Source organism: Typopeltis vanoorti, chromosome 8 (genome assembly GCF_054136105.1).
Source record: "Typopeltis vanoorti isolate ZY-2024b chromosome 8, IOZ_Tvanoo_1.0, whole genome shotgun sequence".
Classification (NCBI taxonomy): domain Eukaryota; kingdom Metazoa; phylum Arthropoda; class Arachnida; order Uropygi; family Thelyphonidae; genus Typopeltis; species Typopeltis vanoorti.
In genome coordinates, this window is record NC_143556.1 from 89,163,838 (window position 1) to 89,177,004 (window position 13,167).

Consider the following 13,167-nt stretch of genomic DNA (forward strand, 5'->3'; position numbering starts at 1 on the left):
GTAATTGTGCTTTTTCCTTAGTTATCATATTGATACAGGTTCTTTGCATTTGGTCTGTCTATGTTTTTTTTTTTTTTTTTTTTTTTTTTTACCCTCTTAATGTAGTTTACTTTTTCCTTAGTTATCATAATGATATCAAATCTGAAAACTCTACATGGAAACCGAAAACTCTCTCTCTCTCTCGCACCCAAACACACAAACAAACACAAAGGCACAAGATATTTCCAATTGAAGGAAACTCGAAACATTGACCCTGAAATTAATATTTTTTTGTGTCATTATTTCCGAGATAGAGAGCGCTGAAGCTTGTCGAGAACCAAAATTTAATTTATTTTTAGTGCACAATGTTTTCCTGAAATGTTATGCATTTTTTATTTGATTAAAATAGGAATGTTAGGAAACCGAACAGTGAAGTATGCATGCGTTTTTTATGAACGAAGAAACGGGGTATAAACAACGAAGTGTGTTGTTGTAAGTGATTAATTCATGGCGGCTGATTTAAATTAAATTATGCCGTCCAAAATAAACAAGGACTTTCATTTTTTTGAATTTCTCAGCACAGGTAAGTGACGTAAATAAAGGCAGTATTGCTGAATATTGCTTATAGCAATGACCCATCGATGTGACTTAATATGCATTAAAATCCCCGTAAATCTACATTTGCTCGCATTGGTATCTCGATCTTTTCGTATGTGATAATAATTCTTAGACAATGCTATCCTCGGTTTATGTGTTATCATTGAATTGACAGGAATGTTTACACTTGTGTAGAGAACCCGATTTTTCAGCTGAAAAGCTAGTTCGTGTAAAAAAATAAGGGATTCTGAGAACGTTGGAAAATTTAAAAGGTTACTGAAAGTTAGTTGACTTGGAATTCTGAAGCATTTAAAGCTATGATGGCAGTATAATATGTATGTATGTAAATTGTATGTATCCTGGCCGGTTTGCCTGTTTTGTGGATCGAGAAACTAGCTTCTGGAAGGACAAACCCTGCCACTTATGGTTTGGAAATCATTATAAACTAAACTAACCTAACTTAACCTTTTAAGTTGGAAATCATTATAACCTAACCTTTATTGGTTAGGTTAGTTTATAATGATTTCTGATTTCATTGAGTGTAAAAGAAGTAGAAGTACTTCCTTACTTTTTTCATTATAAACTAACCTAACCTAACCAATAAAGGTTAGTTTATAATGATTTCCAACAGATAAAGGTTAGGTTAGGTTAGTTTATAATGATTTCTGATTTTGTTGAGTGCAAAAGAAGTACTTTCCTTACTTTTTTCATTATAAACTAAACTAACCTAACCTAAGCTGTTATAATTTCTATTGAGAATGAAAACCTATATATAAAACCTATAAACATGTTTTTAATACATTTACCAGACTCCTCTAGGAATTATTCACTTTAACCGGTTAAAGTGATTAATTCTCATAAATTATTCACTTTAACCGGTAATTATTAATAATAACCGGATTTATTTTTTTAACCGTAACATATATATATATATATATATATATGTTACGGTTAAATTATATATATATATACTCTATATATATAAAAAGATAAGCCGAAATTTGAAACATTTTTATGTCACGTATTTTGTCTCCAGCTTACCTGGAACAGGTAAGCTGGAGACTGAAACTCAGGGAGGGGGGGGGGAGAAGAGCCCTCCCTAGTGTGTGTGTGTGTGTGTATATATATATATATATATATATATATATATATATATTATTTTTGTTTTTTTTCCCCCTTGACATTCTAGATAGGATTCAAACACAACTACAAGATTTTTTTGACATTAAAGATACCAAGTATATAATTTCTTGGTATCTTTAATTTATAGTATAACCAAATGAAAGTTGTTGAAAGTGGAAAAACTTTCAACAGCTAGCTATCTCTAATCCAGAGTATTATAATAATAGGGTGTGACACCTTTTGGCAACTCGTATATGAAAAATATGACTTCTGCATTACTTCAGCCTTGGTGTCACCTCTGGGTCTGGCTCCCAATGATGATACCTCAATAAAGGTCGAAACTGGTCTGGGGTAGTGACCCTTCCCTTAATGCATAGCATTATACAAGGAGAATGTGCTTTGCATTATGGGATACTAAGACAAGTGATGTGAAGTCATACCACCTTTACCACGAGTTGCCCCAGTCCTTACACTTGGATAAAGGATTAAACCAAATATATAATTTCTTGGTATCTTTAATTTATAGAGCATGGAATGCATTGCCTGAGAGGGTAGTAAAAGTGCAAATAGTGGATAAGTTTAAAGAGTGATACAATAGATTTATGTTGTCTAGCATTAACCTACCATGATGTCATATGACTCCATGGTGGTCAGGAAAATAATAACTTTGCAGCTGTACAGAAGGTACACCTTCATTTGTCAAAAACTCAGTAGACCTAGTGGAGAAATTAAGCAGCATTCAGTTGGCAACTTCATACGGTAATAGCAAGCCAATTGTAACTTCAGTTAAGTTAAGCAAAGTATTCATATAAATATGCATTATCCATAACCGATAGTGATATTTCACTAGACATGAGAAAACTGTACCGACATCGCCTCAACTTGGATTTTAATGGAAAGATAAATTCATAACCTAAAGTGTAGGTTAGCCATGTGATTACCATTATCACTGCCATTGGTTCATTTATATGTGCAGAAACATGAAGTGATTGCCATAAAATTTTAACCATTAAAACTAACTATGATGTTATTACATGGTTTGGAGGACCTAAAATATGTTTATTTTCTCTAAATTGGCAACATCCCAAGATAAAACTTAGTTTACTACAGATTTGAGAAAAAGGAAATAATTACCATTTCTGCACATTATGCTAACCAAAACCATATAACATCATTAGGAGTTTTCCTTCACATACTCCCACTTTAAATTTAATAAATACACTAGCTCAAGGGACCTCTCTGGTTCAGGAGAATTGTGTGGTGGAAAGATTTGGGATTTGTATATGTGCAGTGCCGAACTTTCTAAGTCAACCCTTGTGCATATGTGTATGTATGTATTAACATTTTTGCAGAAATGATTATGAGCCTTATATTTATTATTAACTTGCATTTCTTTATAAATTTCATTCTATTAATTTGGAAAAGCAATGGCAGTATCATCCACCTACAGTGGATGGTAACGGTATTGGTTTTCCAAAAAGTAAATAAATAAATAAATAAATAAAACTTTAACTAAGTGCCTTCATAACACAACTGGAAGAACAATGATATGTCGCACTTTTTGTTTGGAAAAGACCTGAGTTCGATTCTCATTATGACAAGTGGAATCTTTATATGGACTTTTCTGAAGGTGAGTTAACTCGTCTCATATGGAGATAGCAAGGTTTTTTTCTCCTGGAAACTTGAGTTTTTCATTTCACATACAGGCAAATCGCTAACTGGACACATAATTTACAGACCAAAAATACTATTGGTGGAAGTGGTCAGTTAGATAGTGTTGTGTGTTGATGATAGTAGTGTGTAGTAGGAGGATTAAGTAGGAGAGACGGTGAGTTAGTGTAGTGCAGTGCCCACAACGAGTTCAAGGATTCCTTGGAGGTGTCATGTAATAATAATAATTCATTCATTCATTTTTATCAAGGCCCACCTTTCCCAACTGGGTTGTAGGGGCAGCAGCTGCAAGAGGAACTTCCAATAGTCACAATCCTTCGCCACCAAGCTCAGGTGTTCTGGTGGGACTCCTAAACGTGTCCACCCAAGGTTTTGAATATAATCTATCCAGTGAGTTCTTGGCCTTCACGTGGCCTCTCACCCTCTGGCTTGGAAAATATTACTTGCTAGGGGAGCCTCTCGTGTCATTCTGACCAGATGCCCACTGTGATCTCTCAACATGGAGAAGCAGCGGTTGAGTATTGAGGGTTCCCGAATTGCAGAGCTTCTGACTCTGTCGAGTCTTGCCCCTCGAAGGAACCTCATTTCAACCGCTTAGATTCATGTCCGCATTCTTTCGGTCATTACCCAACTCTCATGACCAAAGGTAAGGATGGGGACATAGACTGCATTGAAGACAGCCAGGTTTGCCTTCTGGCTTAACTCCCACTTCAATACTACTGAACAGCCAAGCACCAGCAATATTGCACTTGCTGAGCCAGTCCGAGTATCTACCTCTATGTCCCACTTTCCATCACTCGTGAATACGGACTCAAAGTATTTAAACTTCTTCACCTGCCTCAGTGGGACTCCACTCACATGTAGACACTGGGATGTTTGTCTTGAGACCACAAATGTTTCAGTTTTGGCCACACTGATCTTCATTTTGGCTTCTGCGCAAACAGCTACAAACCTATCCATGGTCCACTGGAGGTCATCTGTGGAAGAGCTAAGCAGAACTAGGTCATCTGCAAAAAGTAGACGTCCAATGCTACATCTTCCAATTCTGACACACTCACTGTCTCGGCTGTGCCTATCAATCCAGTCCATAAATATTATGAAAAGGAGGGGTGACAGAACACACCCTTGGCGGAGGCCAACGGAGACTGTGAAAGGTTCAGACTTTGTGCTGTTTACCATGACACTAAACTCCCGGCATTCATACAGGGACTTGATGGCAGCTAATAGTTGGCCATCCACTTCATACTCCTGTACTACCTTGCCAAAGCTTATCCCAAGGAACCCAGTCATATGCCTTCTCCAAGTCCACAAAATATGTATAGACATTCTTGGCATATTCCCAAGATTTCTCAAAAACTTGCCTTAAAGTGAAGATTTGGTCAGTTGTGCTTCTATCAGGACGAAAGCCACATTGTCCTTCCTGGAACTTTGACTCAACTATGCTCCTGCACCTTCTTTTCAAGCATCTAGCATATACTTCCCCAGGCAGGCTGAGCAGAGAGAGTTTCCACAATAGTTGCTGCAATCTCTCTGGTTTCTCTTCTTGAAGTCTGGTATTATTATGCCTGTCTGCCATTGCTTTGGTGCTCGCCCAGATATCCAAGCAGCCTGACACACTCGAGTCAGCCAGAGAACCCCCGTCTCGATTTAAGGCTTTTAGCATTTCGGGCCAAATTTCATCATCGCCAGCAGCCTTGTCCAATTTTAGCAATTTTATTGCTAAATGGATCTCTTCTGCTGTGAGACTAGTCATCGCCCTGATCTGCACCTCTTGGATGTCCATAACTGCTGGGCCACCTGGGTTAAGAAGGCTCTCAAAGTATTCCTCCATCTGCGGAGGATATCCTTCTCGGTTGTTAAAAGTGCACCATCAGAGATCTTAATTGCCCTTGCTGTGCACAATTTCCTCCCTCGAAGGCGGTGGATGGTCTGCCAGAATACTTTGTTTGCATTTGCATAGGATGAGTCTAATCTTTCTCCAAAGGAATCCCAAGCCTTCTGCTTTACTGCCTCAGCAACAGCTTTTCGTGCCTCAGTATACCAGAAATGCATCTTGGGTGACCTGACCCTGGCCATGTTAGGTAGGCCTCCTTTTTTTGCCCGGACAGCTTTTTGGACCTCTTGGTTTCGCCAAGGTGTCATCTTCTCACTGCCCATCGCCACGCTGAGCTGCTTTCTGCCACAGCATGAGAGTGCAGAGGCAGTGACAGCAGTTCTGAACAGCTCCCACTCCTCCTCAACATCTGCAGTATTCTTGGGAATCTCTTAGAACCTGGAGGAAATGTCATCTGCAAAATTCTTCCTCACAGCCCTCATTTTCCAGTGCCTCCTATTTCACACGGTATAGCTGCTTAGGCCTACCAGCGTTGATGGTAGCATCTGGTTTTCGAAGCCGTAGAGTGCAGACAACGAGGTGGTGGTCAGTTGACAGTTCTGCCCCTCTCCTCACACGAATGTCCAGCACTGAGGAAAATAGGTCTACTGAGACTATAAAGAAGTCAGTCAGAGACCTTTGTCCAAGTGCATCACTGTACCAGGTATACTTATGGACTTCTTGGTACTGAAAGAAGGTATTCATTATGGACAAGCTGTTAGTACAGCAGAAGTCCAATAATTTCAACCCATTTGTGTTAAGGTCAGGGTCTCCATTCCCCCCAACCACACCTCTCCATGTCTGGTCATCTGTTCCAACGTGCATTGGTGTCACCTATTAGCAGGACCGATTCCATGTCTGCCATCCTGTCAAAAGCAACATCCACTTCCTCTAGGAAGGCAGAGTATTCTGACTCCAGATTAGGTGCATAGGCTTGCATCACAGCCAAGAATGGTTTTTCATCTGGAGCCTTAACACACACACACACACACACCCGTCCCCCAATGGGATCCACTGAGCAACACAGTTTGACCACCGGGGGCTTGTGAGTATCCCCAGACCTACCTGAGCAGACATTGTCAGACTCATACCAGAGTAGTAGAGCTTCCACCCCTCATCCAGGTCGACAGTTCCAGAGCCTCCCCTCTTGGTCGAAGAAAGCATGACTAAATCTAGTTGGTAGCACTTGGCTTCCTCGACCAGTTCCTTCTCCTTCCCTGTCAGAGAGAAGATGTTCCAGTTGCCTGAAGCCATAGTCTGGTGCCATTGTCATTACCATTTCCATCCTTTTGCAGAACCATATTATATCCTTCTCAACAATATGGCATATTGTTGAGAAGGATGATGGTGTGATTGTTTGTGTAAGTATCTACCTGTATGTGTGGGTTTTCTAAAAACTGAAAATGATAAGGAACCATCTGGAAGACGTGTGATAAGTGTATCCAGGAAGGGCAGACAGTTGTTGGCTATTTAAATGTGCTAAGAATGTTTTCAATGTCTCTGGGCCATGTGGCCAAATAGCAAGCACATCGTCAACATAGCGTAGCCAAAGTGTTGGTTTGAGAGTGGCTATATTGATTGCTTGTTTTTCCAGGTGTTCTATGTAAAAGTTGGCTGGGGGGGAAAGGGGGGAGCCCATGGCTGTTCCATCTATTTGTTTGTATATTTTCCCTTTCCATGTGAAATATCCAAAAATCCACTTTACTATGGAACCGGAAGCCAACAACTGCCTGCCCTTCCTGGATACACTTATCACACGTCTTCCAGATGGTTCCTTATCATTTTCAGTTTTTAGAAAACCCACACATACAGGTAGATACTTACACAAACAATCACACCATCATCCTTCTCAACAATATGGCATATTAAAAACGCTAACCCATAGAGCGAGAGCAATCTGTTCCAATGACAAGGCTCTTACTGCTGAACTGACTCACTTACGCCACACCTTGGCCAACGGCTACAATCCACATAAAATAAACAAAATACTAAACACTCTTAAGAAACCCCTCCCACCATCCACCACAGAGAACTACAACAAAACAGTCACCATCCCTTACATTAAAGGCACATCCGAAAAGATCTCAAGAATTCTCAATAAACATAAACTACGCACTACATTCAGACCATGTAGCAAATTAGCTACCCTCATCCGCTCACCCAAGGACAGCATTCCTCCTTTATCACATCCAGGAGTCTACCAAGTACCCTGCTCATGTAATCAAGCCTACTACGGTCAAACAGGAAGAACTGTGAACATTCGCATCAGCGAACATAAAAGATACGTCCGGAATTATCATTATGGGAAGTCGGGCCTAGCAGACCATGCTCTGGATACCCCTGCACACAGGATCAACTGGAAAAACACAAAAGTACTACACAGAAACCCGTATAAATCAGAGAGATTGTTCTTAGAGGCGACAGAAGCCCTAAAACACACACTCCAAATCTCAACAGATATGGCTGTATTAACTTGCCAAAGATCTGGGAGACAGTCATATTAAGAAAAAACTAGCACTTTTCTAGGACTCTAGTAATATATGATAGTCCTCCTTTTTTTTTTTTCAGATAGAGGGCGCCAAAATCAGGACTCTAGTCTCTGTGTTGCTGCTACAATTTTGTTTAAGCACACCATGTTGTTATAGTCTCACGTATTGTGACAAACAGCATTTTTGTGCTCTGAAGATGCTGGTTATAACACCAGCGAAATATCAGCATTAAGTTAATAAATTAATTATTTACTTAGTTTCTGTGTTCTATTATACTGTTAAAATAATAAACAACATGTTCGACGAACACATAAGTCTGTCCACACGTTTATTGATGATGACTGTTGAGTCCTGAATTTATAATCAGATATTGCAACTGTAATTTATATAACAGGGCTCTTGGCTCCCCTATATATATATATATATATATATATATATATATATATATCCCAAACAGTTTAGTGGACACTGCTCACTGAAACCTTCATGTCTTGCCAAAAGGATATCATACCAACCCTTCATCTGGAAAAACCTGAGTTTGAGATCTGAATCATATCTAGAATTTTAGGCACTTTTATAAGGGATTTCTAAAGTCATTTATAAAGGAAATTTGACTAATTTTATATTGAGGTGGCAGGGGTTTTCTTCCTTGAGAACAGTTGACGAATATAATGTAATAACCTTTCTTTTACTGTAATTGCAACCATTCCCTAGGAGGCTCTATACATGTGCTTTTCAGACTCACTTCAATGAGTCTGTAGCATCATGTTGTAAGTTTGCAAGCCTCTGTAGATGCCATTTGAAATGGTTTTCATGCTTATCAATTTTCTGGTCTTCCATATTAATATCCAGAACTGTAATTCCAGCATCCTTTTAATGGGACTGTAGCTCATTGATCATCATATATTAACCACACTACCGGCCAAGTTAATATATGATTAACCTGGCCAGTAATATATGCACTTCGCATTTCCATGAATGCAAAGTGCATATTAAAATTGTTTATTGAAATTTATGATGGATACGAAGCTTTTGAGGGTGCGTATTTTTGATCTTTAATGGCCAGTAAAGTGGTTAATAATATTTTTTCATTAATTCTGTTATTGTTCTTGTTTTTTTTTTGTTTTTTTTAGCTATTTTGTCAAGGCTTGAGTTTTTTTTTTCACCCAGTTATGTGTTAGTCAACTTTGCTCCACTGCTCCTGTGGTTGACCACAGCATAATAATTATAACATTAACACATGCTCTAAAATAGTTTAAGATCCATTCATTTAATTACTATTCAAGCTGTTAATCATCTATTGTTTAAGCAAAATGCCTTCATTATGTCGTTAACTAATTCTTTTGTGTATTTTACTATTAGCATGATACTAAACATTAACATGGTAAAATATTTGTACTTGTTTTCAACAGTCACGTGACCTGTTTTTTAAGAATGGAACAGAAAGATCCTGATGGAGAAAGTGCCACTGAACTTCCACCACCAAAGTATGTATGTAATAGTTATCTTAATTTTATAATGTATATTTATATCGTTAATGTTTAAAGAGCAGTGATTTTAAAATTTAATCACATGCATAAATTCTTTGGTGAGGAAAATTTTGTTGCCAAAGTTGAGTAGGTTTATTCTTGGAAGAGGAAGGAAAAGGGAAGAAAAGGTACCTATTATTTTTAACTTGTTATTTTGGCATTCATTACCTTGATCCATTGGTGAAGATGGTTTCATCTTATATAAGTCCTCAATAGCAGCAATAACATCAATATCTGTTGTATCGTAAACGCTAGACAGTTATTTTTCACGTTAAGATAATAGTCAAACATACTTATTTTCATATGTATATATCTAGTAAATAGGGTGCGCAGCAGCTAGGTTCTCGTTCCTGCACCCTGTTAGTACCCATTAGGGGAAGCTAAAGCTGCTATCAACGAAACGCAAGTGATCGAACTATTATTATTAGTATAGAATGATATTATTTTTAGGCCTGGCCCCAGGCCTAAAAATAATATCATTTAATATTAAAGGTTTCTCCAGTGTCAAGCAAGATCTCATTGCAAATATTTGCAGAGATAAATGACTGTGATGTGCTCTGCCTGCAAGAAACTCACAGAGGAGAAGGTGCTGCAAGACCTTACATCCATGACATGAAACTCATCAAAGAAATACTCCACGATAAATATGGCAGTGCAATATTTACAAAAGAGAACTTGATCCCATCATCCATTGACTCAACAGAAACGTTGAGATTATTACAATCACATTTAAAAAGATCTCAATCACCTCAGTCTATAAACCACCAGAAGAAGCTTTTTCCTTCCCTGACATCCTCCTCAATAATAATGCATACATGACTAATGTTGTATTAGGTGACTTTAACAGCCATAGTGTGAACTGGGGTTGCACAAAGTCCAACGAAGATGGAGAACTTGTTGAAAAATGGGCTGAAAACCTTTCTCTAAACCTGATACATAATCCAAAACTCCCTGCTTCTTTCAACAGTGGCAGATGGAAGCGAGGCTATAACCCTAACCTCATTGTTAGCTCAAAAATATCCAACATTTGTGTTAAAAAGGTCTTAAATCTGATTCCATATACTCAACATAGACTTATAATGCTTCAATTAAACCCAGCAATTATGCCTAACACAGTCCCTTGCAGACGACGATTTAATTTCCAAAAAGCTAATTGGAAAGGTTTCATGGAAGATCTCAACCGCTCCATAGAACAAGTCCCTCCAAACCCTAAAGAGTATCCTGAATTCATAAAAGTACTGAGGAAAATCTCCACCAAACACATCCCCCGAGGATACCGCACAAACTACATTCCAAGCCTTTCCAGTGACATACAAGCCTAGTATGCTGATTACTTACGTTACAACACCAATCCCCTTCGCAGAAGAGACTATCCAAGCAGGAGAAAAATTATGCTCCAAGATGGCAGAGGAAAGGCATTCCTCGTGGAAAAAAGAAATAGAAGCCCTTGATATGACCCATAGTAGCAGAAAGGCATGGAACTTTATCAACAGAATTAACTAAGCCATATGAGCATCCACAGGTTAACAGCTAATCAAATTCCTCACCAGCTGCTGCTGAATGGAAAATTCCCTAAAAAGCACACAAAAAAGAAGATACTTAGAACCCCAAGTGAGGAACAAAATATGATTAACTCAGATTTCACCATCACTGAACTCAACGCTGCCATAAACCTATTAAAACCTAGAAAATCTGCAGGCCTTGATGATGCCTGTAATGAACAGATTAAACATTTTGGAAACAGGACTAAAGAGTGGTTATTAAACCTATACAACACTTGCCTCAAAACCCTAAGGATACCAACTATCTGGAGGCATGCCAAAGTGGTGGCCTTTCTGAAACCAGGGAAAACTCCAACAGAAGCAAAAAATTACAGACCTATATCACTACTTAGCAACCTCTTTAAACTCTATGAACGATTAATTTTGAATAGGCTACAACCTCATAATCGAACCCCATCTTATTACTGAGCAGGCTGGCTTTAGACCAGGCAAATCCTGCACATCACAAATTCTTAACCTCACTCAATATATATAGAAAATGGTTATGAGCAAAAACTAGCTGCAGGAACAGTCTTTGTAGACCTAACTGCAGCATACGATACCATAAACCATCTCACACTTAGAAATAAAATATACAGAATAACTAGAGACTATTGCCTTGTCGTCCTGATCCAATCACTCTTTGGAAAACAGACACTTTTATGTGAACCTGGAGGGGTAGGAAGAGCCACTAGCACCTCCAAAAAAATGGCCTCCCCCAGGGAACTGTGTTATCACCATTACTTTTCAACATCTATGTCAATGATCTCCCCATCTTTCCGGGAACTAGAAATTTTATCTATGGTGATGACCTTGCCATAGCTACTCAATCAAAAAATTTCAAGTCCATTGAAACTACTCTAGCACTTGCCTTAAATAGTCTAACCACATACTATACCAGCAATCAACTAAAACCAAACCCCTTGAAAACCCAGACTGGCCTTTTCCACCTTAACAATAAGGAAGCCAACAAGAAGCTACAGATTTCTTGGGAAGGCTCTAAAATAGAACATTCCTGGAACCCAATCTACCTCGGTGTGACTCTCGATCGCCCCCTCTCATATAAAACCCACATAGAAAAAAACAAAGGCAAAAGTGAATGCAAGAAACAATATATTATGAAAGCTTACCTCCTTCAAATGGGGTGCAGACCCTAACACATCGAGATCTTCTGCCTTGGCCCTTTGCTATTCTTCTGCTGAATACGCCTGCCCAGCATGGTCCAGATCCTGCCATGCTGAAAAACTTGATCCAACATTGAATGAAAGCTGCCGCTTAATTACAGGATGCCTGAAACCAACACCACTAAAAGACCTGTATACTTTGGCTGGTATTGCACCTCCATCAATTCGAAGATCTGCATTCTCAGCTGATGAAAGAAGCAGACAAATGAACGATGAATGCCACCCACTATTCGGCCAGACCACAGTACCCCAAAGACTAAGATCCCGACATAGCTTCCTGGCAAATGTTGAACCACCTAAAAAACTCCCAGAGACAAGACTTCAACAATGGCTTGCACTATATCCTGAAAATAATACTGGTATTCCAAACATCTTCCACGTGATGCCCACTTGGACTGGAATAGTTGGAAAAGCCTCAACAGACTGCGAACGACAGGACGCTGCAAACAAAACCTCATCAAATGGAGCTACCTCACTGGCCCAGACAATTGTGAGTGTGGGACAACCCAGTTCATGGAACACCTTCTTGCTTGCCCCTTTCTTCCATCACCTTGCACAAAAGAGGACCTTATATCCTGCACAGAAAGAGCAGTTGATTGTGCAAGATACTGGAGGAACATCTGACCATGTTTATTGGATATAAATGTATAGTTTCCTTTTTTTCATATTTAATTATTATTCCTTGTATAATTTACCTACCAAATCTAAACTGATCTCATTGTAATGTATCCTAATTTGGTATAAATCATGTTGTACCACTTACTTACTACTGTACTACTTGTGTTTGGATACGAAATTTAAAAAAATAGTAAATAGGATAAGTGCTCAGTCAGTTCTAAGCCACATTCATGCAGTGTCCCTGAAGAGAGCAAAATCATAGCACTTGAAAATTGGGAATATCAGCTGCTTTTCAAGCTACAAGGTAAATACCAGTGAATTATGAAGGTAAAAAAAACAGCAACACAAAACAGAGTCTGTGGAGTACAATTCTGGAGTACAAAACTTTAGAAACATTTGGAGAGAGAGAGAGAGAGAGAGAGAGAGATGCCAATCAGGGCCAGAAAAATTTTTTGTATTCCAGATTGGAGAGGATTTTCTGATTCCTTTCTGGTAAAAAAAATGTCAAAGGAAACAGCAGGAAAACTTTCACTAGAATCTTCAGTGAAAAAAAACCAAACAGAT

General features: G+C 38.7%; 1 protein-coding gene across 1 annotated transcript in view; it reads left to right on the forward strand.

Annotated features, from left to right (window-relative positions):
• Positions 1 to 359: 359 nt before the first annotated feature.
• Positions 360 to 13,167, forward strand: part of LOC150104182 (sodium channel and clathrin linker 1-like) — a 222,682-nt gene continuing 209,874 nt past the window's right edge. Inside the window, exons 1-2 of the mRNA XM_090396804.1 lie at positions 360 to 562; positions 9,144 to 9,218. Coding sequence (XP_090252930.1) covers positions 9,166 to 9,218 — 53 coding nt within the window. The 5' untranslated portion in view covers positions 360 to 562; positions 9,144 to 9,165. The remainder of the gene's footprint in view (positions 563 to 9,143; positions 9,219 to 13,167) is intronic.